At 53.2% G+C, this 27,777-nt stretch overlaps 1 protein-coding gene and 1 long non-coding RNA gene across 10 annotated transcripts in view; one reads left to right on the top strand and one right to left on the bottom strand.

Moving 5' to 3' along the window:
- Nucleotides 1-27,777, bottom strand: part of RPS6KA2 (ribosomal protein S6 kinase A2) — a 294,983-nt gene that overhangs the window by 141,623 nt on the left and 125,583 nt on the right. Inside the window, exon 1 of one of the 8 annotated variants that reach the window (XM_013044354.2) lies at nt 3,349-3,677. The exons of 6 other annotated variants lie outside the window; for them this stretch is intronic. In XM_013044354.2, coding sequence (XP_012899808.1) covers nt 3,349-3,447 — 99 coding nt within the window. In that variant the 5' untranslated portion in view covers nt 3,448-3,677. Of the gene's footprint in view, nt 1-3,348; nt 3,678-27,777 lie in introns of those variants that run through there. One more of the 8 variants, XM_004769585.3, reaches the window with a different exon arrangement.
- Nucleotides 18,664-25,354, top strand: LOC106003506. 2 transcript variants are annotated; one of them, XR_001176032.2, is made up of 3 exons: nt 18,664-20,361; nt 22,086-22,272; nt 22,395-25,354. It is a non-coding gene; the product is annotated as an uncharacterized LOC106003506 (long non-coding RNA). The 2 variants fall into 2 exon arrangements; XR_001176031.2 differs by having other exon boundaries at nt 21,915-22,272.

The following is a 27,777-nucleotide window of genomic DNA, read 5'->3' as shown; positions in this document are numbered from 1 at the left end:
AGTCTAGGCGCGGGAGCACAGGCAAGTTCTTGGGTGTCCCTGGGCTCCGTTTCCTCATCTACAAAATGGACTGCTGAATCAGGAGCCAGTTACACCTTCCAGGTAGCTGCCGAGCCCCTCAGGCAGGGATGTCAATGCCCTTGAAATCCGGGTGAAGGTCAGACAGTGAAACCTGGTATCTTTCTAGGACATGCACAAAGAAGTCTAGGAAAGATACCCAATTACCCTTTAGAAACCCCAAAAATCATGCTCGCCAGAGTCAACAACCTGGCCATCTCAGTTGGTGCAACACCGAGACACTCTAAAAATATTTAAGCTGGAATTCATAAACTGTTCCCAAATCTGATTAAGTAATTGGCTTCTCTGTTGGCTAGGGATTAGCAAATGCTGGAGTCTAGATTCAAGTTAAATTTAAAAGCAAAGGGGCGCCTGGGTGGCTCAATGGGTTAAAGCCTCTGCTTTCCGCTCAGGTCCTGGGGTCTTGGGATCCCAGGGTCTGGGATCGAGCCCCGCATCGGGCTCTCTGCTCAGCAGGGAGCCTGCTTCCCTTCCTCTCTCTCTGCCTGCTTCTCTGCCTCCTTGTGATCTCTCTCTGTCAATAAATAAAAATCTTAAAAAAAAAAAAATTAAAAGCAAGTATGAAAACATTAAGATGGAGTCTCTCCCTTAAGTCCATTTTAATGAAAATAATAGTGTTTTCAACTTCAAGTAACCACTGTCACTTTCCTGTTTATGGTACTAGATTCTGAATTCAAAAAACAAACGTTTTCAATCTCTGTGTATATTTTACAAAATAAATAGCACAGAAACAATGAAAAAATGTTTATTTTTACAAAATGAGCAATCTTTTTCATCAGTCCAAACAGGAAATATACATCTGTGCTAGTGCTTTATGTGTCCCATTACTCAAGCTCAAACTATTGACAGACCTCCCCCACCCCTCCAAAATTTTAGATTTCGGGGGGAAGTGCTCCTTGGCCTACAATATGCTATGGATATGCAAGTGCATAAACAGGCTTCTCCGGAAAAAGATGGAGAGGCAGCTGGGCAGGAAGATGGAACTTGCTGGACAGAAGCACAGGGTCAGCCACTTATTAGATCCCCCACTAGGTGGAGGCATCATGAGGCCAGGACTTCCAGGACTTGTGGTTTTGGATCTACAAGGCTGAGAAAGGGACTGAACACACAGCAGGCTTTTAAAAAGCAATTGCTGAACGAATTAGTTGGCAAGTTTCCGGGAAAATCCTGTTGGCGGGGGAGGCTGAGTCCCCCATCAGTAGAATGAGGACCGTAAAACATGCTTATCTGAGTTTTCATAAGAGACAGGAGAATGCATCTGTAGAGAACAGAGCACTGCGGCCAAGCGGACGATCCCTCTCAGCACTTCTCTCCAGCGCCCACCATCCCGGTCACAGGAAGGGCTCGCCGATTCCGTGCTGATAGGGGAATGTGATAATCCTCTCTGGTCCGGAACAGACCTTCTGCCTATCCCCTGGTGTGTCTATGATTTTTAGAAATTTTATTTTCACATTGAAGAAACTTCTCTTCCATCCCCCTCTCGGTTTCCCATTATGTTGTTTTTTTGAGGCACAAACCCAATTCTCCCCACTAAACCCCAACACCGGAGCAGAGTGTATCGCGCTGATGGGATTCCTGACCGTCCACCAGTTCAGCCCAGTATCAACCTGCTGCCGGTGTCTACTGCTGGCCTTCCTGCAGAGCACCGGGGGTTTGCCCACCTGTGTGCCTCCCACTGGCAAGGACAATAAATGAAACAAGAGGCTGTATAATAAACTTGGCGTTTTGAGGAATAAAAACTTATTGGGCATAGAGCTAAATAGTGTTCTGGCTTTCTGTTCTTATCAACCTTAGCTTTTTAAAAAGTGCCTGAGGGGTGTTTGGGTGGCTCGGTGGGTTAAAGCCCCTGCCTTCGGTTTGGGTCATGATCCCAGGGTCCTGGGATCAAGCCCCGAATTGGGCTCTCTGCTCAGCAGGGAGCCTGCTTCCTCCTCTCTCTCTGCCTGCCTCTCTGCCTACTTGTGATCTCTGTCTGTCAAATAAATAAATAAAATCTTAAAAAAAAAAAAAAAGTGCCTGAGATCCAGGAAGATGATTTATCTCACTAACTCGTGTTTAATTTCTGTCAATGTGAAATTCAAGGCAAGACCTCCCCCATTATTTGATTAGCAGTTGTATTTGTTTGAAAAATGTGTTCTACCCTCAGAAAGCCGCCACAAAGAGCCTATCTGGTCCAAATCTGACTTAGTGATACCAGAACAGAAACTTTTTCCACAAGCTTCCCTGTTGCATTCACGTCTATTCCAGAGCTTTGCCTAAAGACCTGGTAATTGTAACAACCCATGCCTGTATCGAATATCATGGCAGCCGGGACAAAGAAATCCCAGACGAAAAATGTCACATTGTTCCAATTCATTTGATTCCTTAGAAACAAGTCAAAACCGAGATGGGTGCCAGCCTTTGGTAAAGGCCAGGGCAATGTCAAAGGGAAAGGCTAGGCTGTGTGGCCAGCCCCTCCCCCCCCATCACAATGTGTCTCTCTCCCTCTCTCCTCTCTCTCTCTCATCTGTAGATTCAGCAGTGTAATCTGGACACCGGGACAAAGAACAGGATCTGATGGCAGAAATCAAAACACAGCAGGGAACGGTCCACAGATGACTTTGGAAACCCGAAGGTGACAAGATGAGGGACAGGAGGAAAGGACACAATTTTCAGGGTCCTTGGGTCTCAGGGCGAATCTCTGTCGAACCCGGGGCTGCAGGGAAGCTGCACCAGGCACTTCGGTCCTGAGCACCGCTTCAGACTGGCCGGTGTAGACCGGGATGTTCCAGATGCGGGCGACGCTACCCTGATTTCCAATACACCAGCATGTGCCCCCTACGGTAGCACTTCGTGGCTGGGGGCCACCGAAAGACAAACCCACCCCCAGCCCTCGACCCACGGCCGGGGGGAGCGCCGCGGAGGTTCTGTCCGGGGGAGCTCGGAGGTGCCCCACGGAGCCGCGGTCCGGCTGCACGGACCGAAACGCCCTCCCCACCCCGAGCACTTATCTGGGCACCGCGACCGCTCCGCAACCTGCGCGGCCCCGGGAGCGAAATTAGTTAGAAATCCCACAGGGGAGGGTTAAGCCCCCGATGAGAACCCGAGGGCCGGTCCAGGATGGCGAAGTCCCAACAACGGCGTTCGGTCCGGTGAACACCGGACGGGCTCTCCGACAACTTCAACTCCCTGACCCGAGCCGGTGCGTCCCGCGCATGTGACAATAGAAAGGGCTCGGATGGCCCCACGCCCGCAGCATCCCCCGGGCGCCCCGGGCGCCACGGCGCTTACCTCGAGCCGGCCGAGGCTGGAGCTCTTGGAGCGCGACTTCTTGCGCAGGTACACGGAGAAGAAGCGGCGCACCGTGAACTTCTTCATGCTCAGCTCCATCGCCCCGCGCCCAGCCCGCAGCAGCCGCTGGCCCGGAGGACGCGCATTCCCGGCGCATCCCAGGCGCGCGGGGTCAGGTCCGCGGGCGGGTGCGCGCCGCGGGGGAGCCCGGTGCGGCGGCCATCGGCGCGGGGCGCGGGCTGCGGGCACAAAGGGCAGGCCGAGCCGGCCACCGCGGCCCGGGCTCCTGCGCTCCCTCCTCCCGCGCTCCTCCCCCTCCTCCTCCCGCAGCCTGCGCGGACCCGCCCCGGACCGCCCCGCCCCACCCCGCCCTCAGCCGCTCCCGCCAATCAGTGCCCGCCGCCCCAGCCGCTTCCCCCCGTCCTCCGCCTCCTCCTCCCGCGCCTGCTGCCGCCGCGGCCGCCGCCGCCGCCGCCTCCCGCCGGGGACCCGCCCCGGACAGCTCCGCCCCGCCCCCAGCCACTACCGCCAATCAGTGCCCGCCGCCCCCGACGCTCCCTCCTCCTCCTCCTCCTCCTCTTCCCCCTCCTGCTTCGAGGCGGCTGAGGCGGCGGCCGGGGCTCAGCGAGGACCAGCCCCGCCCCGCCCAGCCCCGCCCACAGTCACTACCGCCAATCAGATGCTCCCTCCTCCCCTCCTCCTCCTCCTCCTCCTCCTCCTCCCGCGGCTGCCGGGCCGCCGCCGCGGCCGCCACCGCCCCGCCCCACCCCGCCCACCGTCACTACGCCCAGTCAGATGCTCCTTCTTCCCCTCCTCCCCCTCCTCCTCCTCCCGCCGCTGCTGCTGCGGCCGCCAACGCCCCTCCCGGCCCCGCCCACAGTCACTACCGCCAATCAGATGCTCCTTCCTCCCCCTCCTCCTCCCGCTGCTGCCGCTGCAGCCAACGCCCCGCCCCACCCAGCCCCGCCTCTCCCCGCCCACAGTCACTACCGCCAATCAGATGCTCCTTCCTCCCCCTCCTCCGCCTCCTCCTGCCGCGCCGCCGCAGACGCCACCGCCCGGGCCAGCCCCGCCCCTCCTCGCTCTCCGCCACTGCCGCCAATCAGCAACCGCACATCCCAGGCGTTCCCTCCCCCTCCTCCTCCCGCCCTGAGAGGACGAGCGCAGAGCAACCCGGCCCCGCCCCGCCCACTACCACCAATCAGCGCCTCCGACGCGCCTCCCCGCCGCCTCGCTCGCCCCGAGTACTCCGCGCGCGCTGCCCCGCCCCCGCCCCCGCCCACACCCGCACCCGGCGGCCTGGGAGGCGCGCGCCGGCCGAGCCCCGCGAGGAGCGCTGCGGCCTGCGGGGCGGGCGGCGCCGGCCTGCTGTGCTGCCCCGCGGCCCGGCTGCGCTGTTTTGTGGCTCGGGGGCGTCCCTCCGGTTTTTCCCTTGAAACAGCCGCAGGCACGCGGGGGCTCAGTGCTCCGCGGTGCCGAGCAAAACTTCTGTCCCTTAGCGGACCTTTGCGGGAAACGAAACGAAATCCGAGGCTCCGGGAGCCTCGGCCCGCGCTCCGCACCTCTCCCTGCCCCGGGGCGCCCGGCCCCGCGGGTCCAGCCGTCGCCACCCGGGGCACGGACCCCCACGCGGGCTGGGGCCGCCGCCCCTGGGAGTGCTCGGAGCACGAGACGTCCGTCCTCCAGGACCTCCGGCTCTGTCCGACGGTGACTGACCAGGCCCCGCAGTGCCTGGAGGCAGGCTCTGGAGGCAGCTGCTGGCCGCGGCGCTGGAGGGGATTTCCCTTAAAGGGGAACACTGTTTTCTAGAAATGCTCAGCAGAGATCTGGGAGCTCTTCTGTTGGTGCGTTGTGTTCAAAATCGGGTCAGACGAGGTCAGTGCCCGGTCACCAACCCCCTAGAAGGTCAGAAACATTCCTGTGTGCGGTACCGTGTGACAAATGCGGATGCCGCAGGCTGGGCAGTGGTGAGCACGGAGTTCAGAGGGGCCGCTTGCTTGGAGAGCTTGGGCACACTCACGCTGTGTCCCCATCGTGCATCTCCAAGATGAAAATATGCATGTGGAAACTGGTTCCTGCTTCCCTCAAGGGTTCTGCGGGAGGGCGATTATCCCCACTCTGGGAAACAGCTTCTTACCACCTAAAGACTCCCCTTCTCCCTGGCTGCCCTTGAGGCATCTTGGTTCTACACAGAGACAAAGACAGACCAGACCTATGCCAGGCTGCAGCTAAGCTCGGCAGAGAGCCGCTGACTGACCGCTGACTGACCACACATCGGCTTGTCCCAGCCCCTGGAATGAGGAGGGGGCCGGCTCTAGCGAGTTTCACTGGGGGAGCCGGCGGGAGTACCACATGCCAACTGTGACATCTCAGGGCCATCCTGGTCACAACAAAACCCTCTGGTGGGCCTCGATCAGGGCTTGGGTTTTACAAGAGCATGCTGACCTGGTGTAACCGAACTGGAAAGGAAATATCTTATGGGGTATTCACCATCCCCCATATTTGAGTGCAAACTGTTCAATTGAACTTGGAGTCTCAAAAGGAAAAAAAAAAATTCATATTTCCAACTGGAGAAATAATTTCATTGCTAGAACATTTCCATTTGTCTTTATCTTTAACCTGGTGAAGTAAGTTTATCAAAATCTCTAAGAATCATTCACCACCACTTCCGGTGCTAAGACAATGACTACCTCCAGGCCACGGTCAGACCACCCTGATACCCAGAGGCATCCCTCCCAAATCCTGGGGGAAAGGGGGAGCTCATTAAGGCCCCTGTCCTGATGGTGGGGATGGAGCAGGGGAGCAAGCTCCACAGCCTCCAGGTGACCTTGAGTTTTTCCCTGCCCCGAACACAGAAGCCCGACATTGCATTCTATCCTGCTGCAGCCTAAAAGCGAGTGCTGGCCACAGCAGTCACCTCAGTCCCACGAGTGGTCACCTCATCCCACGAGTGGTCGCAGACACCTCCTGGTGCCTGGGGCCATACTCAGCCCTAGGGACACAAAGATGACTGCGGCCCAGCTCCTGACCACAGAAGTTCACAGCCCCATGAAGAGAAGGTGAACAGAGAGACAACCACGGTGCAGCTTTTAATGCGACGCGAAAGAAATGGGTAAGGAGATGCTACACAGACGGAGATGAATGAGAAGCCGGCCCCAGCTGGAGGAGGTGGCATCTGGGTGACCCCCGCGGATAAGGAGCCATGTTTCCTGGGCAAACAGAGGAGGTAGGGTCCCAGCTTGTAGAAGAATGGGGTTATTGGGAATTTAGAACAAAGAGAGGTTTCATGATTGATTAATGAAAATTGAGTTCTACCAAGTCCCCAGGACACCTGAGGCATCCAATTTCAGAACTTCAGAACAATAACTAAGGTCTGGTCCACCCTGGAATTCCCCCTTCCTTGAGAACAGAACACGCCCTGGACAGGAAGGAGAGGGAGGCTTTTGGAAGGAAGGTAACTTGGGCAAGATCCGCATTGTTATCCCCTTCCGTTCCCTTCCCCCGAAGGACTGGGTAGGGGCCGTGCCGCCTCCTTCACTGCAAGCCCTACCCCAAGAGCTGTGATTTGTTGTGCACACTGGTCAGGTCTGAGTTCTAGAGAGCCCGGATGGCCATGCTCTGGGGAGGCCTGGGGGTGGAGGGAGCTGTGCACTGAACGGATCTGTGTTCATGGGGCTTGCAGAGGAAGGACACAAGAGAGTTTTTTACAGACCAGGTGTGGCCATGTGATAAAGGGGCTAGTCTGGGGGTCCCTGGGATGCTGTCTGGAGCAGAAGCGTGCAGCACCAGGCCCAGGGCTAAGGCAAGAGTTCTAGTAACTCCCAAATCCGGAGGCCTCTGTCCTGTAAGTGCGTGCAGCTGCGGTCTCCAGCTGCAGTAACCCAGAAGAAAACAGGACAGCTGTCCATGAGAGAAGGGGTCAGAGTGAGGCCACCTGTGTGCAGACCGCTTCCAGCGAGTCTGTCCTCTGCCTGGATGGCCTCCTTCCCACTCTGAGCCTCCCAGGCTGAGACAGCCTCAAGCCGGCAAAGAGACTGTGAGTCCGGTCAGTCAGTAGGACTGGAAATACTAATGTCTTAATCAAGTATTTAAAACTGAAAACAAACATGATCGTTATTTGGGAGTGGGAAGAAAACGCTACGTGAACTGACAGGGCTTCCCGTCATTCACTCTGATAAGTACTGCAAGGTGTGCTTCGATCCCATCACAAGCTGCATTTGGTCAACAAATGAGGTACAAGTCAAGAACGGGGTCCAGGCTCCATTTATAACAGTGAGGGCCTCAGAGGACGGAGGTCACCCACTCAGTAGGGGTCCCGCAGGGCTGCACCCTCAGTGCATGCTGGACGGAAATCACCCCCCTTGCAGACCCGGGCTCGCGCCTGAGTGCTGGCACTAACCAGGCAGGACCTCGAGAGCGAGAACCACCCCCTGAGCATCCATGTGCACACACCCCCTTACACAGGCCCGTGACCCTCGTGCACCCCCCATGTCATCTGAAAACAGCAGCAAAAACTTCAGTGGTCTTGACTACTTCTTACCCAAGGTGCCTGGTGGAAACACACAGCGATGCTCTCTACAGAGATCCGCGTTAAACCCAGGCTCCGGAGAAGCCCTCCGGACGCAGTTCCAGGGAGCGTGAGCTCACAGTCACTGCACTCGAGTCCAGGGCACCGGGTGCCAGCAAAGCCAGAAGGACCTCTGCCCGTGGGACCAGATGGGAACTCCGCCTACAGGATTTATGGGATGTAGAATGTAAAATGGTGGAAGAAAGAACAAGATGCTCCTGGAAATGTACCCATGTACGTGGGCCTGGCCTGCGTGTGAACATCCGAGAGCAGACATGGAGGGCAGGGGTCGGAGCAGCTGTGTGGGTGCTGCCGGGGCTGCTCGTGGGACGCACGGGGGATGGGAGGTATCCGAATCCCAGCCACCGTCCCACTGTGACTTGACCTGAAACTCTGATCCTCTAGCACAGGGTTCTCAAGTGGGGCTGACTTTGTCCTCTGGGAGACACTTGGCAAGGTCTGGGGACAGGTGTAGACAGCTGGAGACACGGCTAGGGGGGGAAATGGGAGGGATGCCTCAGAGGTAGAGGCCGGGGGTGCAGGGCACAGGACAGCCCCTCAGGGTCCGAAATGCCCAAGGGCCACGTCTGAGAATCATGGTGAGCTCAGCAGCCCATGGTGGGGGGAACCTGTGCTCCTTCCTCACAAGGCTGTCACCTACAAATGTGGCAGTTTTGTGCAGTTAAAGCAAAATGTGGAACAAATTGTAAATAAACTGCTCATCAAAGTTTTTATTTGCTAAAATCCTAGAGTTTCACACAGAAAGCTAGCTGCATGGCTGGGGAAGCAGTAGAGCCCCACGGCTAGCATTTTGATCTGAAAGCTTTCCGTTGAACGACACTGTCCTCCGTGGGTGCCCCGTCTGCCCTGTAAGCGGGGAGGCAAGAATCACCTTCACTCCCGCTGCTTTCTTCCCGAAGTCTAACGACGCACAGACGCCTTCGTGAGACTTTCTCAATATTCGTCACGTCTCCCCTTCTTTCCGGCCCTGCTCTCGGGGACGTGGTCTGGGGCCATCAGTCCTGCCGGAATACAGTGATCTCTGGCTAGATGGCGTCCCTCCCAGCCCATCCACACTCCAGCTGCTAAAATGGCCCTTCTAGAAGCAAACTGGGTCGTGCTACGCCGTGTACCCCATGTGTCCAGGTGGTCCAGGAGAAGCGCAAACCGGAGCAGAGCAGCCGCGCCATCCCGGGTCACCGTTCCCTGTCCTCACTCTGCCCTCCTTCCTGCCCCAGAGCGCGGGCTGGGCCGCGCCGACACACTGTGTGAACACGGCTTCCCGGGTCTCCACCCCACTGTGGGTGCCGCGGTCACTGCCCGGGACGCCGTCCTGCTCCACCCACAGGCCGTACCCCTCCTCGCTTCATGCCGCAGGCCATGTGAAGGTGTCTTCCCCAGGCTCCCCGTTCTCCTCACAGAGCCAGACGATGACTCTCAGCTTCTCTGTCTGCCTCTCCCACCAACGTGGAAGCACGTGGGACAGCCACCATTGGTGGCCCTTCCTGCAGGTTTGTTTAAAGGGGTGTTATAGTGACTGCGTTGAGGGGTCTGCTGGTTATCAGAGCTGGGCCATTTTTACTATTTCATCTGTAAAACACACTCACAAAATCCGCAGAATGGATGCAATGAATCCCATCTTACAAGGCTCCAGGAGCTGAACCTACTGCCTAAACTTACACGAGAGGAAAAGGTCCAGATGAGATCCGCCCATCAGTGAGAGCCCAGCAACGGGCCCACAATTATACAGGTGTGCCTCAAAAGAAATCAGATAAGGGAATGGCAACCAAGAAGGTGACAGCCTAGATTCTCTTTTCCCTAGACAATTATAGTCAGGCAAGAAATGCCATAAGGCCAACATCCTGTAGACAGAGCATCTCACAGACAGAAGTCCGGACAGTGGCCTCCACAGGCCTCCTCACATCTGTGGGGACAGACACGCTGGGAGTGCCTTGGTGCAGAATGGCTAGTTCTCCTGTGAAAGGTCAGTTTACTCATGAGACAACACGGCGAGTCCTATTACATGAAACAGTGTTGAGAGCCAAGGGACCCTAGCATGTGGCCAAGAGAACTCTGGACACGTTTCATGTAGAGGCGTTTTCTGCTCATCAGGAGGGGGTGGGGGAAGGACCATTCCTTATCGGGAGGTGACAGAATGTGTAGAACCTCTGGGTTTGACCCTGCTAGTGTTCCCGCGTTGTTTGTTATGGGTTGAACTGTGTCCCTTTCTAAAAAGGTACAGTGAAACCCTGACCCCCCGCCCCTAGAATGTGACCTGGTCAGAAAACAGGGTTGTTGCAGATGTCATTAGTTAAGATGAGGGCATATAGGAGTAGGGTGGGCTCTAATTCAGTGTGACTGGTGTCCTTGTAAGGCCACGTCACAACGGAGGCAGAAATTGAAGCAGTGCCACCACCAGCCCATTAAAGAGGTGAGGAAGAAACTCCCGACGTGTGCCGGGGGGCATGGCCCTCGGCACCTCGTATCAGACCTCTGGCTTCCAGAAGTGCGAGACGACACGTACGCGCCATTTCCAGCCACCGCTGTGTTGTGCTTTGTTCTGGAGCCCAAGGAGATGAACACACATGCTTCTCCTTCCACGGCCGTCGCAGGGAGCCTCCGTGAGGGAGACGGCCAGGGAGCGGACTTCCGAGGGAATGAGCATTTGGTCTGACAGATGTGAGAAAACCTGGCTGCAAACAGAGACACGGGGGCTATTTCTTGTGAGTCTGAGCCCACACATAAATTACAGAGGGACACTGAGAGGAAGGGAGTTAGCCGGAAAGAGGAAACAGGTGAAAACTATAGCAGGAAGGGTTTCTGTAACTTAAAAAGGAAAAAAAAAAAAAAAAAGAATCCTCAAAATAGAAATGTCCCTCAAGACCTGGAACGGGTACAAAGGAGAATGTGCAATGTCTGCCAGAAGTTCTTCTTAGCAAAAATAGTCATCTTCTAAACAATATTTCATAGACATCTACAGCATTGCAAACACTACGTACCTCTACGAGAGATGGGAACTAGATGCACACATGAAGGAAACTCTCAGAGACACTGAAAGCCAGGGCTTTGATCCCCCTGGCAATAGTCCCTTTGGTGTGTCTTCCTCATCAGACAACCACAGGAGGAGGCTGGGGTGGGGGCCGGGCGCCATGCTTGGTCACATGACGGATTATATATGCAGAGAGAACCTTCCTGAGACACAGAAACATGCTGGCTAGAATGAGAAGAAAATCCTCTTTTTTAAAGCATGGTTGATCCAATAGTGAGTAGGAGAACAAAAATGTAGGCAAAAACTGAGGCTAAGAAGATGTGCGTGAAGAGGGAGCCACGTTTGTCGATCCCTGTAATCCAGACCTGAGTTTCAGCAGGGTCTGAAGAATGGGACATGGAGTAGGCCTGGGGCTGTGCAGGGTGGGAGGTCAGGTCAGGGTCACTCTGCTGAAAATCACAGTCCACACAGAGCAGACTATGGGGGGGAGCAGGAGAGCCTCCCTCTGGGAGGAGACTTGCTTATTCAGCTGTGAGCTCCGGAAATGGCAAAGGACAGAGATTCTCCTGTCAGCCTCCTGCCACTCATAGTTAGACCTGTTCCAGGCCAAAATTCACACTACCAACCTGAAAAACTCTAAGCCAAACATTTACTTTTTAATGGTCTCAGATTGTACCATCCTGAGGACCAGGCAAAAGCAAACACAAGTACTCTCAAGGAAGTACTTTAAATACATCTCAGAGCTCAAACAGAGAACATTCTAAGGAATGTGGCTTGCAGCCATAAACTGCAGTCTACACGAGGAAACAGCTACCATGAGCAAGAGTCAGCAAACAGAGTAAGTAGCAGACTCAGACCTGAAACACACAGAGGTGTGAGTGGCATAAAAGTTGTTTAACCTATTTAAAACACAAAAAGAAAGATAGAAAGCATGACAAGGAAACTAGAGACTACAAATGATCAAGCAGATTTGTTAACATTAGTAGAACTTTAAAAATTAAAATGCAGGGGCGCCTGGGTGGCTCAGTGGGTTAAGCCTCTGCCTTCAGCTCAGGTCATGATCTCAGGGTCCTGGGATCGAGTCCCGCATCGGGCTCTCTGCTCTGCTGGGAGCTTGCTTCCCCCTCTCTCTCTCTGCCTGTCTCTCTGCCTACTTGTGATCTCTGTCTGTCAAATAACTAAATAAAATCTTTTAAAAAAATCTTAAAAAAATTAAAATGCAATGATTTAAAGTAAAACTCAGTAGATAAAGAGCAGTTTAGACAAAGCCCAAGAAAGAGTTAACAAGGGAGAAGTTAGAGCTGACGATAATTGACAGAGTGCAACAGGAACGTCAAGAGACAAGACAGACAAAAGCCGGTGGAAGAGACGTGAAGACAGAGGGAGAAAACCCAGGCCTGAGTCTCACACTGAGAGAGACAAACAGATACTCTGTATTCAAACACCTGAGCCAATGGCTGAGAATTTTTCAGAATTGATAAAATACACCCATCCTCGGGTTTTTGAAGCCTCCCAAATCCCAAGGAGGATTAAATAAAATGAAATCCATACCTAAATACATGTTCAACTGGCAGAATGCCTCTTTCAACAACCAGAAGAAAAGGCAGGTTTTGTAGAAACGAGTGTTAGTTGCAGCGTCCGTGCCCACCTCAGTGGCCCTGGTGGAGGGCACAGACTGGCGGATCAATAAGTAAACAGTGTTAAGGGGAAACAATGATAACTTCAGAGTCTCTGCCTTGCAAAATATCTTTCAAGAATAGGGTCCAAATAAAGACACTTCAGATGAGCAACCTGAGAAATCTGAGTGACAATGACACTTACGGGTGAAGCTAAACACTGGGAACTGCATTAAAAAAAAGAGTCCGGGCGCCTGGGTGGCTCAGTGGGTTAAGCCTCTGCCTTGGGCTCAGGTCATGATCTCAGGGTCCTGGGATCGAGTCCCGCATCGGGTTCTCTGCTCAGCAGGGAGCCTGCTTCCTCCTCTCTCTCTCTGCCTGCCTCTCTGCCTGCTTGTGATCTCTCTCTGTCAAATAAATAAAATCTTAAAAAAAAAAAACAAAAAAAGAGTCAAAGTATTGCACGATCTGGGGGGCTCACATCAAGTTAAAAATGAAATCTTGATTTAAAAAGCAGCATATACAGCAGGATGGGAATCAGAGTTAACATCTAACGTCTTGCTTAGAGCGCAGCCACCACGGGCCCTGAGTGTCTCTGCACTCTCTATTCCTGCTTGCTGAGTATGCGAAAATATAAGGCACTGCCCACTCCTAACCCGCTGTTTCTCAGGACTGTTTTGGCAGCAAGCATCCTTGAGGGATGAAGTAATGTTTCTCTCCAAGACAAAGCACAGGCTTGCCACCACTTGTTACAAAACGCTAGGTCCCCCAAGCTCAGTGTTTCTCAGCAGGATGCTGTTTCTCTGCGAGCATGGTAACCACCTGCCCCCCACGCTGATGTCGCTGGGAACTTGGGGCCAAAGGAAACCAATGCCGATCTGGTCTCCAGGCCGCTTTCTGCTCCTTGCATAATAAAGTCCCTTCTTTCTGATCCCTGATGCTTATGTCTTCTTCCGCAAAAGGTAACAGGCTAATTGGTTTGTAAGCAAGGCAAGATCAAACTGAACCATACACAAACTACAAAGGTAGAAATAAATAAAGATAAATAAAAAATTACAATCAATGTTAATGGGGTAAACTCTCCAGTTAAAATACAAAGAGTGCTACATTGGTTTAAAATAAGTTTAGTTTGGGGCGCCTGGGGGGCTCAGTCAGTTGAGCTCCAACTCTTGGTTTTGGCTCAGGTCATGATCTCGAGGTGAGAGTCTGAGTCTGGCATTGGGCTCTGAGCGTGGTGGGGAGTCCAAAGGAGAGTCTCTCCATTGCTCTTACCCCTCGCCCTATTTGTACATTCTCTCTCTTTATCTCTCTAAAAATAAATAAATGTTTAAAAAATGAATAAAGATAAAACAAGTCTAGTTATAAGAGACATGTCTAAAACAAGAGACTCAGAAAATTTTACATGAAGGAATGACAAAAGACATATCATGCACTACTGAAAAGAACCTTGATAAGGCAACATTAATGCCACACAAATTACACAACAAGAATTTGAAGATAGAACATCATTATCTACTGAAGAAAGTTTCAATTCACCAGTAAGATTCAGTAATCCTAAATCTGGATGCACCAAATGATATACTTTCAAAATATACTGATCAAAAAGTGATAGAACCAAGAGGAGAAAGTGACAAATCCATTATCATGTGGGGAAGTTCTTAAAATATCACTCAGAAATGATAGATCAAGCAGAAAAACAAAATTAAGTGTTGAGATAATACATTTGGGAAGGCTGGCCAAAGGAACACATCTAGTACTCAATCCACATCTAGTACTCAATCCAACCACTCTAGGCTACGCATTCTCTCCAAGCACACATGGAAAATGTACAGAGATTGACCATATGGTAATCTAGGCCACAAAGCACACAGATTAGTAAATTACCTAAATAATGGTCACACCGTTGTTACCATACAGATCACTTTTACTTTATTGCTTAACAATCCTATATGAATGGAAATTTTAAAAATATAGTCTTGATAGCTTACAAATTTGTATATTATAATGTATAATGTATTATTATACAAACTATAGGAAAGATTGCAGATTACTTGGATTTGAGAGATTTAAAAGAAATATTGCTTTTCAATCTCTGTGGAATGGTATTAAGTAAAAATTCAAGATGTGTTTATAGCATCAAGTATTTCTGTTAGAAAGAAGTCTGAAAATATAAAACTTTTAAAAATATATATTAATATATAACTTTTTTTAAAGGTTTATATATTTATTTATTTGACAGACAGAGATCACAAGTAGGCAGACAGGCAGAGAGAGGGGGGGGGGAAGCAGGCTCCCCGCTGAGCAGAGAGCCCAACGCGGGGCTCGATCCTAGGATCCCAGCTGAAGGAGGAGGCTTTGACCCACCCAGGCACCCCTGAAAATTTATATATAACTTAAAAAAACTTAAAGGTTTTTTAAATAACATCTTGATTTAATCTTCCTTTAAAGCTTCGTTTAAGGGCTGTCTTCTCTTAGAAATTTCTCTACACAGACGTGCACACAACCAACACACACATAAACATACATGTGCACAGATAACACACACACACACACACACATACACACATCACCCCTGATTTTCATGCTTGTCCCCGGAGTGCCTACAGCGTCACACACCCACCTCCCTCCCACACTCCACACCCTCGTCATCCACCTGCGTCATGTGACCGGACAGAGGACCACACTGTGTCTCGTCTGACAAGGAGGCAACTGGTGTGGGAGACACGTTCAAGTAATGTGTCTTAATAGGACAAGCGAGTGAGTTCTTGCCTGCAGGCGCCGTGGATTCCCACAGAGGCACTCGCCATCTGAGGACTTTCACCGGCCCCTCCTGCAGTTAGCCTGAGCGTATGTCCGCCTCTGCCAGCCCTGAGCAGCTCGAACGTTGTCACTCCGTCTGCTGCGTGGCCTTTGTGAACGTCACTCCAGGCTGGCTTTCCTCCAGCTCCTGCCTCTCATCCGGAGGTCCTCACCTTGGTGGTGGCACCACACCGTCAGCTTCCTGCTCACTTACCCTCAGACCCGCCTGCAGAAGCCGCACCGCAAGTCTCGTTCCCTTTCCCTCTTCACCCTCTTGGGCATTCCACTGTCAGGTCCTGCGGAGTCCCCTGGGCCACACCTCCCCGATGCCCTGTCCCTCCACGACCTCTCCTGGCAGGTCTCAGCTCTCCTGCCGAGCTCCATCCTCCAACCTGACTCCGGTGCAGTCGACACAGCGGGGCGGACGGGCGCCACTTGCTACCCATGCTACCTCGGCTGTCGTCCACCCGCCATTCGCAAGCCTCACTCTCCATGACGTGCATGCGTACACACACACACACAACCACACACATGAGCGCACACACAACCCCACATGCACAACCACACACGTGTGCACACAGGCACACATACAACCCCCCACACAACCACATACGTGTGCACACGCGCACACACAACCCCACACACGCACACACACAACCATACATGCGCATGCACACACGTGCGCACACACACACGCACACAGCCACACAGGACTCTCTCTCGACCGCGAGAACGACGAGCCTGCGCCGTTTGTAAGCACGTGGATGGGTCTACAGGTATTACACTAAGTGAAGTCAGACAGAGCAAGACAAATGCTGTACGACTGCACTGATACGTGGGATCTAAGAAACAAAACAAGCGGACGGATAAAAGGAAAAAGACCCCTACATACAGAGAACGAACCGATGGCTGCCAGAGGGGTGGCAGGGTAGGAGACTGGGTGGGGGGGCGTGGAGGACAGAGTAGTTCGTGGGGACGAAGGGCACAGCCCGGGGCATGCGGTCACCGATACTGGGACAGGGTCGTGTGGTTGTGGGGGACAGATGGCGGCGGCACTTGCAGTGAGCACGGACTTGTTCAATCGCTCTGTTGTGCACCTGTAACCAATGTGACACCCTGTGGTAACTGTGCTTCACTAAAACAAACAATGCCCAGCGTTCGTCCCCGGCTGCCCTCAAGTCCAGCTCCCGGCGACCCCCGCCTCTGCTCTCTTCTCCAGCCCAGCCGGACCGGGCAGGTCTGTGGGACGCGAGGAAGATTCCCTCAGCACCAGGCCATCGTTTCACTGGGAGTTCCAAACGGGCACAACTTACTCACGCCCTGGCCTGCTGAACAAGAGTCCCTCTCTCCCCACGAAGGAATGAGATGAGGCTTTCCCGAGGTTCTATTTTGGGGTCTTGGCAGGAAATCTCTTATCACCACCTTCTTACTCATCACCACTGAAAACTTACAGCGTGCAGCTTGCACCAGGAACGAGGGGGTGGGGAAGCGGGGTCTCCCTTAGCTCGCTGTTGGCGTGGAAGGGGCCCGGAAAGGCTGGCTCCTTTTCAGACCTGGGTTCTGCATTCACTACAATGGGCCTTACATGAAGGCCAGGGGCAGCATATGCCTTCGGCCTTGTGTGCAAAGGTAAAATGAGTCAGACACGTGCACACGGGTTGCATTCTGCGGGTTCAGGAAGGTCAGAGCGTGGCTCCATGTTAGGCGATCCAGTCTCTCCCACCCCGGTGTTCTAGCTGAAGTTCTGAGTGATTTGGACTCTCAGAACCACCTGCAGAAAGCTTTGTCCCAGGACCACAGACAAGACTGCAGGATTCATCCGTGCCTGGGCAGCATAGCCAGATCTGAGGTGGGTACATAGAGCTCGTGGCCCTCAGGTTCAGGCTCAGGTCTGATGCCTGGACAGCCCACTTTGTTTTGCTTTGATTTTAGCTCCTAAAATCCTGGCCTGTGGACAGCTCCATGCAGAAGTCCCCTGCCTGCTGGGGCAGGCACCTGCTGTGGCCACGTTTCATACCCCTCCTCGTCCCGCTCATTTTACAGTGGCAGACACCGTGTGCCCGAAAATGTCAGCACAGAACACATCCCTGGCTAAGTGAGGATCGCAATTCAGACCAGAACCGAGATCTCTTGGTTGAACACCAGTACTCTGCCTACTTTATCTCATGGTCACACTTTGATATATTTTTTTTTTCTTTTCTTTGGTGAAAAGCAGAAGGTATCTTCCACTTCCCATGGCTGTAACCATTTGTACAACTCAGCAAGTACAAGTGTTGTATCATGTGGGCAGCAGTTCAAAGATTTTTTTAACCAGATTATGCAATTATCCCAATGCTTAGCATTATGTAAGTGTACCTGAAAAACAGGTTATTACAAGCAATAAAACTAGAAACTGGCAGCTGATTCACTTCTTACATATTTCCGAACTTTGCAAAGGATTGTGATATTCACGAGGCCATCCTCTTGCTCAGCCGAACACGATGTCCACGGCAGACAGTTCTTCACGGAAGGACAAAGGAAACCCAAGGAAAGCCGGGGAGGCTTTCATCTTAAGAAACAGAGAAAAGAATTTCCCTGAGGCACTTTCTGCTGTCACTTTGAACACTGGTGACAGTGATCCGAAGTTACAGCCGCCGTTACTAATCTCACTGAGGGTTCGTGGAGCGGGCGACAACCTCTATGCAGGTTCTCAAACAGCACGTCTGACGAGCTAACGGTGACGACTTACTGCGATGTGCGGCTCTCACGGGGTCGCCTGCAACAGGCTGCTGGACTCTTGGCTTTAATAACTCCTCAGTGCTTTCTCCCGGGTCCATCCTGAAATACAGCTTCCAAGGGACCCGTGTGTCCATTGTAGCTCGTGGTTTTTTGGGATGCCCCCACGACAGCCCAGATCAGCCCGTCCCTCACTCCACACCCCCCGGAGGCAGATGACCAATGGCGAAGGCCCTCAGGATTCAGGGGCACAAGGCGCAGCCTGTCCGCACGGGTTCCCGCTACTGCTGTGTCCTGGACATTTCTTTGTCCTTTCCCGCTGTTGGGTGTTCAAAACCCCGAATGCTAAACAAATGTAAGAATGTTAAAGAATGTTAGAAGAGAGACTCAGCAAGAGGACTGTTCCATGAACGCCTCTGCTCCGCAGAGAGGAGAAGTCGGAGGGCTGGGGTTTTGGAGGGAGGGTTGGTCGCAGAAGAAAAACAGATCACACGTGGCAAAGGCCATTCTGGGGTAGGACATCCTCTCGGTTCTATCTGCTACTTTAAAAAAAATCTCACCAGGAACTTATTCCCTGTGCATCTTTATTCCGATTTTCTTTCCCACTTGTAACACATTATCTTCTTGGGATATTTACATCATGTGGTTTACCGAAAAGACAGTTGGAAACATAGTGTTCGATGGAAAAGAGAGGAGGCTGCTTTCCTTGCAGGGCCCCGCATCCAGAGCTGGATCATTCCCCGGTGTTGCCTCTGCAGAACTCAGCAGAAGGCTCGTGGGGGTCGCTTTCGGGGGACTCAGACTTGAATCTGACACCATTTCTTGACTTAACCAAGTTGTTTTCTGTCTTGTTTGCAACAAGCTTCTTTATGATGTGGAGAGACAACTCACGCTTGGCAGAGGGTGAGACGATCAGATGCTCCATGACACCTCCCTGAAGAAGTCCTAGAGCCACGTGCTGGGGTTCCCGGTGTCAGAGGACACCCAGCATCTCCGTAATCCCCGGCGGCCCTGCTGTGAGCTGCACTGGGCTCTTCACGCCCGGCCTTGACCACGAGAATAAGGGAACCTCACCTCCATCGAACAGGCAAGCCCTGAACTCAAACTCCCATGGCCAAGACCACACAGGGAAGCCCACAGTGCCCGCCTTGCCTGGCTGCTCCAACCCCTTGGGCTGCCTCCATCACGTTGGGTTCCACACTGGCCGGATTTGGCCCCTAACCGGGCTGCAGAGGGTCTGAACCTCTGAACTTGCCACTCTGTTGTTCATTATTTCACTTTTTTGTCCCATGTCCTTTGTCAGGAGGTAAACAACCCCTGGAGGCTCGTCAGGCTCCATCTCGGTGTGAACTCCTGTCGGGTCTGGCCCCACTGTTCTCGATCAGGCATGAGAAGACAGAACCCGCACTGTCGTCGGCACTGAGAAGGGCTGGTGAGCCTCTCCCAGATCAGCAGAAAGGAGTGAGTGTTTCCCTGGATTTCTCCTTAGTAACCCGAAGTACGGAGGACAGAGCAGCCCAAGCCTTGCACAGGGTTTGTGTGACTTGAAGAAAACCCCTAAGAGCATTTTAACTGTGACTGTTGGTTCATTTTACAAACTACATGGATGGACAAAAGAAAGACGTGACCCCTGAGGGGGACAGTCACCATCCGCACCGACTCAGGCTCACTGGTTGCAGTAAGAAGAGAAATGAATGGGAAAGGCGACATGACCCAGGGGACACTTGTTTCACAAACTCGAATAAACATGGTCATTAATACCTATGCTTAGAGCAGATGTCCTCAAGTGCTTACTGTTGTTCACTATAAGGCTTTGCAGACATCAGGGATATTCTCAGTCTGTCTCACAGAGACCTCTGCCCCAGCGCTGGCCGCCAAGCTGAGCAGACCCCTGCAGGGAAAGCACCTCCCTCCGGCGGAACTGGGGGAGACACCAAGAGCCAACAGCAGGCTGTGCTTCTATCTAAACAGAGTGATTCCCCAGCCACACCGGTTACGTGTTCAAAGGCACGTGCCCACGCTTCACAGCAAAAGACTCTCAGTATCCCCACTTCACAAGTGCTTGCCTCTGAACTCCCGGAAGGAAAGAGAGCGAGAGCTAATTCCAAAGACTGTTCCCAGTGCCACAGTTGACTCCTCCCAAACGAGACTCCCTTCAGCAGCGATATTACAGACCTACCACAGAGACCATCACGACGCTCTGCACTGAGGGTTGGACACGTACTTGGACATGAGACCAGCCACCACTCACTATGTTCACTCAGAAAGGGTGCAGTCTGCTCTGCGCGCTCCAGGACTGGCAGCAGGACTTGGCGCAGGCGTAGCAGGTAGGAGCAGGTGCAGGAACAGGCATGGGGCGGGAGCAGGTGCAGGAGTAGGAACAGGCATGGGAGCAGGTGTGGGGGCAGAAGCAGGTGTGGGAGCAGGCACAGGGGCAGGTGCAGAAGATGAGAACAGGTGCAGGAACAGGTGTGGGTGCAGGAGCAGGTGCAGGAGGTGGGAGCAGGTGTAGGAATGGGTGTGAGCGTAGGAGGTGGGAACAGGCAGGGGAGCCGGTGTGGGGGCAGGAGTAGGAGTGACGTGGAAGCAGGCATCGGAGCAGGTGCAGGAGGTGGGAACAGATGCAGGAGCGGGTGTGGGGGCAGGAGTAGGAACAGTCACGGGAACAGGTGTGGGAGCAAGTGTGGCCGCAGAGGATGGGAGCAGGAGCAGGTGCGGGAAGTGGGAACAGGCACGGGAGCAGGTGTGGGTGCAGGCACAGGAGCAGGTGCAGGCGCAGAGGCAGAGGGGAGCATGCGGTGGGGAGGCTGTCTCTGCGCCAGGTGGCTTTCTGACCGGGGGCAGCCCCCCACTCTGAGCCTTTCATCCTGAAGGATGTCAGCGTGTTTTGCTGGATGATCTGACAGATGGTTCCCAACATGTTCTGATTGAAGAATTTTATTTTCTTAAGAGGACATTACCCTGAATCTGTCAAATAGGGTCCATCAGAACGTTTCCTGATTGAGCTCCTTCATCCACATGGCATCTCCTTTCTGTGTCACCTAAAGTGACAGGGCAGACACGGGAGTGGGGGGCCACCTCGGCAACAACCAGCTGTGAGCCGTTGCGGCTCTCGGTAGCTCAGGGATGCTCCGTACCCCCTTCTGCTTTCCATTGGGTTGCCTGTGACTTGGATAAGGTGTCAGAGACTCTGCAGACCCACAAAGGTGACCCTCCCCCTCGGCTGTGGGGTGAGGGAGCTCAGGCCCAAAAAAGGGGACGCCCACAACTGAGAAAGGTACTCATTTGCCCTGGCAACACGAGTTTTAGGACATCTTCATCAGAATGCTTCTTTTTCCTTTCATGGCCCATCCACTGACATTGTATTTTTCCCCCACTTTTCATTTTTAACAACTTAAAACCTTGAGAAAGGCCAAAGAGCAGCTCAGCACATGGCCATATCTGCTTTCTGCTTCTTGCTCATTCACATTCAGATGCACACGACATCCCCGTACGGGTGTGTGTGTGTGTGTGTGTTTATTTGAGTTTTTGTTGTTTTATTATTTTTTAAATTTTTTATCTAACTTCAATTTAGTTAACATACAGTGTATTATTAGTTTCAGGGGTAGAACCTAGTGATTCGTCCATTGCATGTAACCCCCAAAGCTCACTGCGTTTTGTTAGGTGATTTTGAAAGCAAAATTGTAAGTGTCCTGATACTTCACCCCCAAAATGCTTCTGCATGCGCCGCCCCCCCCCCCCCAACAAAGCACACTTCTCGGCAACCACAGTCATGAACGCAGCCAGGGATTCAGCGTGTATATCATATTATTGAATTTGGGGTCTGTTTTACAATCCCCCCCCCATATCTTTTAAATGGTTTATTTTGCCCAATTCACAGTCCAGTCCTGGATCAAGGGCTGCAGCCCGTTGCCGCGTCTGGGTGGGGTTCTCTGACGAACCAGCCCCGTTACTGCGTTTGCCACATTCACGCTCCTGAAGGGAGAACAGAGGCGAGGGTGGTCCCGTAGCTGTTCCACCGCCTGGACATGTCTGCTTGTTCCTCCGCCAGTAAAGGTTCAGCTGACGTGCATTCAGGAACCAGACTCCACAGGTGGGCCAAGCACTCTGCCCCGTGCTGTCTCAGGGCGCCTGGATCGCCGACGCACGCCATCCCGGGGCTTTCGGCCTCTGTCCAGAGACCCCGTGGTGCAGACGACCTTTCCCATCAGCACTTTGAGGCCTGCCATGCAGATCAGGTGTGTAGCCTGTGCCCAGACTTTCCCTCAGTGGCCGCACCACCTTGCAGGAGAAATATTAAACAATTTCTTTATTTTTTTGCTTCTCTCCATATTATTCATCAAATCCCCCGAAAAAACAGGACAGAGGACGCTTTTGGCTGCGTTCTGGGTGCAGCCGACCAGTTCAGGTGTGAAGATGCGGTTTCCTGCGGATGACGGTCTCCCCTCGTCCTACAGGTGCATTTTCCAGCTTCCCCTCAGCTCAGCTGGATGTTCTCACGGATGACCAAACCTGAGTACATGCGCCCTCTTCCCGGTCCCACAGCCAGAGGTCAGACCCATGGGACAATGAGAAGACCCCAGTGTTCCTCGGAAGCCTGCCCGTACAGGCATTCTGTCTATTCCCCCAAATCCTCAGAACTGGGACTGTAGCAGAACGCAGGTCCCCATTCTCCGGAGGAAGATGCAGAGGCTCAGCCAACCTAGTTCCTGGTGCCAAGGTGCCAGCTGCAAAGCAGTGACGCTGGGATCTGAGTGACTCTGCACATAACATGCCATCACCTCTTCTCTATGCTTCTTCCTCTTTCTTCTCAACACCTGACATACAATATGCCTCTTGGCTTACTTCTTCATTTTCTGGTCCTTCCTCTTAGACAGGAAGCTCCCTATAGACACAGGCCGGTGTGCGGCTGGCCTTTGGTACTTATCTGCCGAAGACTTGCGTTGACCAAGCTGTTCTGCCTCCAGACCCCGGCTCCCCTTTATGCCATGCGCTCGCCCCGCGTTGCTAAGAAAGACTGTCTTTCTCTGGCTGGTGCTAACCAGACCATCTGCAGCTGCTCTCCTTCTATGCCAACTGGCCAGTGCTGCATGGGGTGAGCAGGAGTGGGGAGTCCTGGGAGGTGAGGACGGAGAGCGCAGGGACCTTCTGGGCCGGAGCAGCAGGCTGGGCTTCGACTCTGAGGGAAGGGGGAGCTGTGGGCAGGCCCTGAGCTGGGGAGGCGCAGCCCTGGCCGTAGTTCCCAAAGGACCATTGGCTCATAATTGTGAAAATTGTCTACGGCTGAGCCATTCAATTAGGAACGATCTGCCACATGAGGCTCCTTAAATTTAAATGCACTAAAATTAAATAAGATGTAAAAGTTAGTTCCAGTAGAGGAATACGTGGTAAAATTCAAATCAAGCCTGCAGTTTTGGTTAATCGCACACCAGTGCTGGTGTCTTGGGTTGGATAAATGCACCACGGCAGAACAAGATAGGGAAACTGGGTGAAGGCCATGCGGGGACCTCTCTGCTTTCTTGGCAACTTCCCTGTAAATCTAGAAATACTCCAAAATAAAAAGTAAAAAAGACCCACAATGTAGTAAAGACCCTCAATGTAATTCCTCAGTCACACCACCATGCTTCCCGAAGCCACAGACACAGAGCATCTCCATCACCAAGGGGAGTTCCGCTGTTTGGTGCCATCCAGAGGCAAGAAAGGGCAGAACCAGGAATGCCATGGGAGCTCAGGCAGCAAAGCAGGGACCAGGGATGCAGTGGAAGTTGCAACAATGTTGTCACACAATATTGTCACACTTGCAACAATGTTGTCACACTTGCAACAATGTTGTCACACATCTCAAGTACCTTCCAATTCAGCGACCCCTTGCATCTCTGAATGTGAGACCATTTTGACCACAGAGTCTGTGGCCAAATGTCTGAGAGGGTGTGCTCATGCTTCCAAAGTAGAGCTTGAAAGTTTTTTGGCTTCCTGGGGGTCCCGGGCACCCCGTGTCTGCACCCCGGAAGGACGCCTGGCCCTGTGCGGGCAGCGCTCCCCATCCGAGTTCGCCCGCATGTTCCTCATGCCGCCCCACCTGCTCGCTCCCTCACCGGCTGTTGGGGGGCCTTCTCCTCCTGGCCTGTTGCTGCCAGCAGTGAGTCAGGAAATCATGAGAAAACAGAGGTCAATTCCCCAAAATACCATACTTTAACTTAAAACACATAAATATGTATTTACTTTGCCAATCGTTTTGGCCAGGGCCAAGGGCTTCTCTGAACGGGAGTCCACTTTCTTCTTTGGTTAAACCGTGGCTCCCCTACTGGGCTGTATGAAGGTATTTTCAGCTGCAAGTGACTCAAACTGATGTAAGTAATAATGAATTAATTGCATCTCCTAGCAAGGGCTCCGAGAGTTCCTGGGGACCTCGGAGTCGCTGACCAGCAGACTCACGGCGCCGCTCTCCTTGGCAATCTGCGACGCGAGCTTCATGTCCAGTGCGTCTTTCCTGAGGGTCGTAGGTGAAGCAGGACCACATGTATTTAGTGGGGAAGTGAGAACTCGCCCCACTGTAGAACACTACCCTTCTCTCATCTAAGATGCGCTCCATCTCCGATGGTACTGACTCGTGAGAAGAGGCGCATCCCCTTAGGAAGGGGAGAGACAGGACCCGGCCAAGTGGTCTCTAATCCTTCCCAGCACTCACATCCCCACTGCGATTCTCAAGGTACTGGACTGGGGGAGAACTCAGATTCACTTTGCAAAGTGCCCAGAGAGCCAAGTCCTCCTGGACAATTACACCCCCAAATGTTTACAATGATTTCACCCAACCTTGTTCTCAATTGTGTTCAGACATTTCCCAAGTATTCCACTTATCTTCTGTAGCAATTTTCTTTTTTTCTAGCTGAAAGTTCATCTGTTTATGGTAGTTTCCCATCCCTTGTGTCTCAGGGAATGCTGCCTGCAAGGCGAACCATTATAAGGCCCCAAAAAGAAAACACATGGTCCACTGACTATGACACGCCATCACTGTGTCATAGTCAGCAATTCGGACTTCAGCGACAGCGTCGGCCCCCAGAGTCGGTGGTAAATGATGCCACATGCACATGGCAGCACCGGCAGGACAGAAAACCAGCACAGCTGACTCCTGTAGACCGCATAACCCCCCAGCGGAGCGGAGCCACGCGGACCTGCCGGAGGGGTCCACGTCGGCCATGGCTGGGAGCCGTGTGCCCTACAGCTGAGGCTGGCGGGGGGGTGGTGGCTGGAGGTTGGGCAAGAGTCTACCTGTTATTACGCATAAGATGCAAATAAAAAAAATCAAAACTCTCCAAAAGAACTAAGATCCATATTCCTTTCTTGTTACGGCCCCAGATTCCACACGGCGAGTGAAGTCCTGCTGGTTGATAATGACGGGCCAGCGTGCGGAGCAGCGAGCGCCCCGGTGCCTGGCTGGCGGGAAGGGGAACGGCGCCACCAGTTTGGAAAACGGGAAGCCCCCATCAGGAGAGGGTGGGGTGCCGGCCTGGGGTTCAGGACGACGTACTGCTGGTGCCAGGCAGAAAAGGGCACGCGAGCTCTCAGGATCGTGCCTGACAGACTGCCTCGAGCTGGAAGCAAGCTGCCTGGTGCCAAGATGGGGGCACGGGGCGCGAGGGGCACACGCGTGAAGGGAGCGCTCTTGAGCACCGAGACAGGCGAGCCTTAGCGGCCCCCGGCACCACAGCGACCCTCCCAAACGTGGGATGAGCAAAAGACAGATGCAGACGAAAGCACGCGGGGGGATCACAAACTCAGAAAACACACCCCTTGCTCGGGAAGCCCTGTGCGGGCAAAACTGTGTGAGGAGAGCCAGAGTGACAGTGACCTCAGTGTGTCTGTTTCTTTCTTTCTTTCTTTTTTTTTTTTTTTTTTTTAAGATTTTATTTATTTATTTGACAGAGAGAGATCACAAGTAGGCAGAGAGGCAGGCAGAGAGAGAGAGGGAAGCAGGCTCCCCGCTGAGCAGAGAGCCCGATGCGGGGCTTGATCCCAGGACCCTGAGATCATGACCTGAGCCGAAGGCAGCGGCTCAACCCACTGAGCCACCCAGGCGCCCCAGGGTGTCTGTTTCTTGGCCCCAGAAGGGTTCCCTAGTTGTCTGTCTTGTTATTACTTGTTAAGCTGTAGAGGAGCACTTTGGGCACCTTCATGTCTACAAACATTTCAGATAAGGAGGAAAGTCCTGCGCCCGCCCCGCTTGCAGCGGGGACTGCCTCCCACACACACCGGGGGCGCACCCTGTCCTGTCTTCCGTCGCCCTGTGACTCAGACGCAAACGGTCCCCCATGCGATGTGCTTCTTGTACGAGTGGCGAAAAGCTGCCTGAGACAGAGCCCTTGCCAGCAGGGTGAACCTAGCAAATGTGTATTGACTGGCACGAAACAGAGCAGATCGATAAACCCCCGTCATGCTTCCTCCACTGCCCACGCGCTGGGTCTGTGCTCCGGCGAGATCGAAGGACAATAAATGTGGTTTCTGATTTGAAGGACTCTGGACTTAGTCTGGGAGGAGAACAGCCCCTGAAGCATGAGGCCAGAACGCTGTGACGCACATGGTGGCGGAGAGGCCGGAACATTCCAGAACCTCTCCATTCCCAAGAGGATCCCAGCGCCGCGGATCGGGTATGCGACGGTGCAGGTGAATAGCCTGGTCATGTGGACTCCATGCTCACAGCCACCCGTGCCAGCGTTTGGATTTTATGAGACCTTGTCTGCCTGCGAAAACCAGGAAAGGACAGTGACTCTGTTCTGGGGCTCTGGGACCACTAAGACCAGGCCCGAGGCTGTAAGTCACCGCCTGTGTGACCAGCACAGGGGTGTCATTGGGCCCGGGCCCCAGCAGCCCGCGGGGAAATCCTGAAGAGCATCACGGGTACAAATCTCACTGCACAGGCAGGGTACCAGGTCTGCTGGAAACTCACACACCAAGGAGCAGAGCAGGATAACAGCACAAGTGCCCTCATGCTATGGAAATGTTAGATGGGACTTAACTGTCCCATTATTGCTGATTTTCTTACAAAAACAAACAAAAAACCCCACAAAAAACCAGAGCACCTGGGTGGCTCAGCTGGTTAAGCGTTTGCCTTCAGGTCAGGTCATGATCTCAGGATCCTGGGATCCAGTCCCATATCAGGCTCTCTGCTCAGCTGGAAATCTGTGACTCCCTCTCCCTCTGCTGCCCCTCCCCCTTGCTTGTGTGCACGCTCTCTGGCTCACTCTCTCTCTCTCTGCCTCAAATAAATAAAAAATCTTTATTAAAAAAAAATCCTCAGAGAAACTTGAGATACTAGGAGAGAAACTGACATTTCCACACTAAAACGTGTGAGTTCAGCAAACAATGCCATCTGGGAGGCTCAGACACGCCCAGCGATCGATCCTGTTCGCGTTAAGATGAGCACAAAGCTTTGGGAGCTGCCAGCAGGACCTACAGGGTTTCCAGCAAATGACCCTGAGGACAGGAAGCAGCAGAGCCGAGCGGTTCCTGACAGAGGCAGCGATGGGCACACCGATGTCAAGAAGCAAAGACAAAGAGCCAGAGCTGAAGGCCCACTGGTCTTGGCCTCATGGGATCTTGTCCACCACAGGGAGAGGGGTCAGGGGACACATCCAGCTGACCTCGTGGGCACCGCCGATGAGTGATGGGGAGGGCGGCGCGCTGCACCTGCCGTCTGTGTAGACTCTGCGACCGGTAGGCGGCCGGGGCTGGTTGGTATCCATGGG

This window comes from Mustela putorius, unplaced genomic scaffold (genome assembly GCF_011764305.1).
Source record: "Mustela putorius furo isolate JIRA1106 unplaced genomic scaffold, ASM1176430v1.1 tig00000450_pilon_pilon_pilon, whole genome shotgun sequence".
Taxonomy (NCBI): domain Eukaryota; kingdom Metazoa; phylum Chordata; class Mammalia; order Carnivora; family Mustelidae; genus Mustela; species Mustela putorius.
Note: the sequence above shows the minus strand (reverse complement) of the source record. Positions and strands in the feature narration are given on the sequence as shown.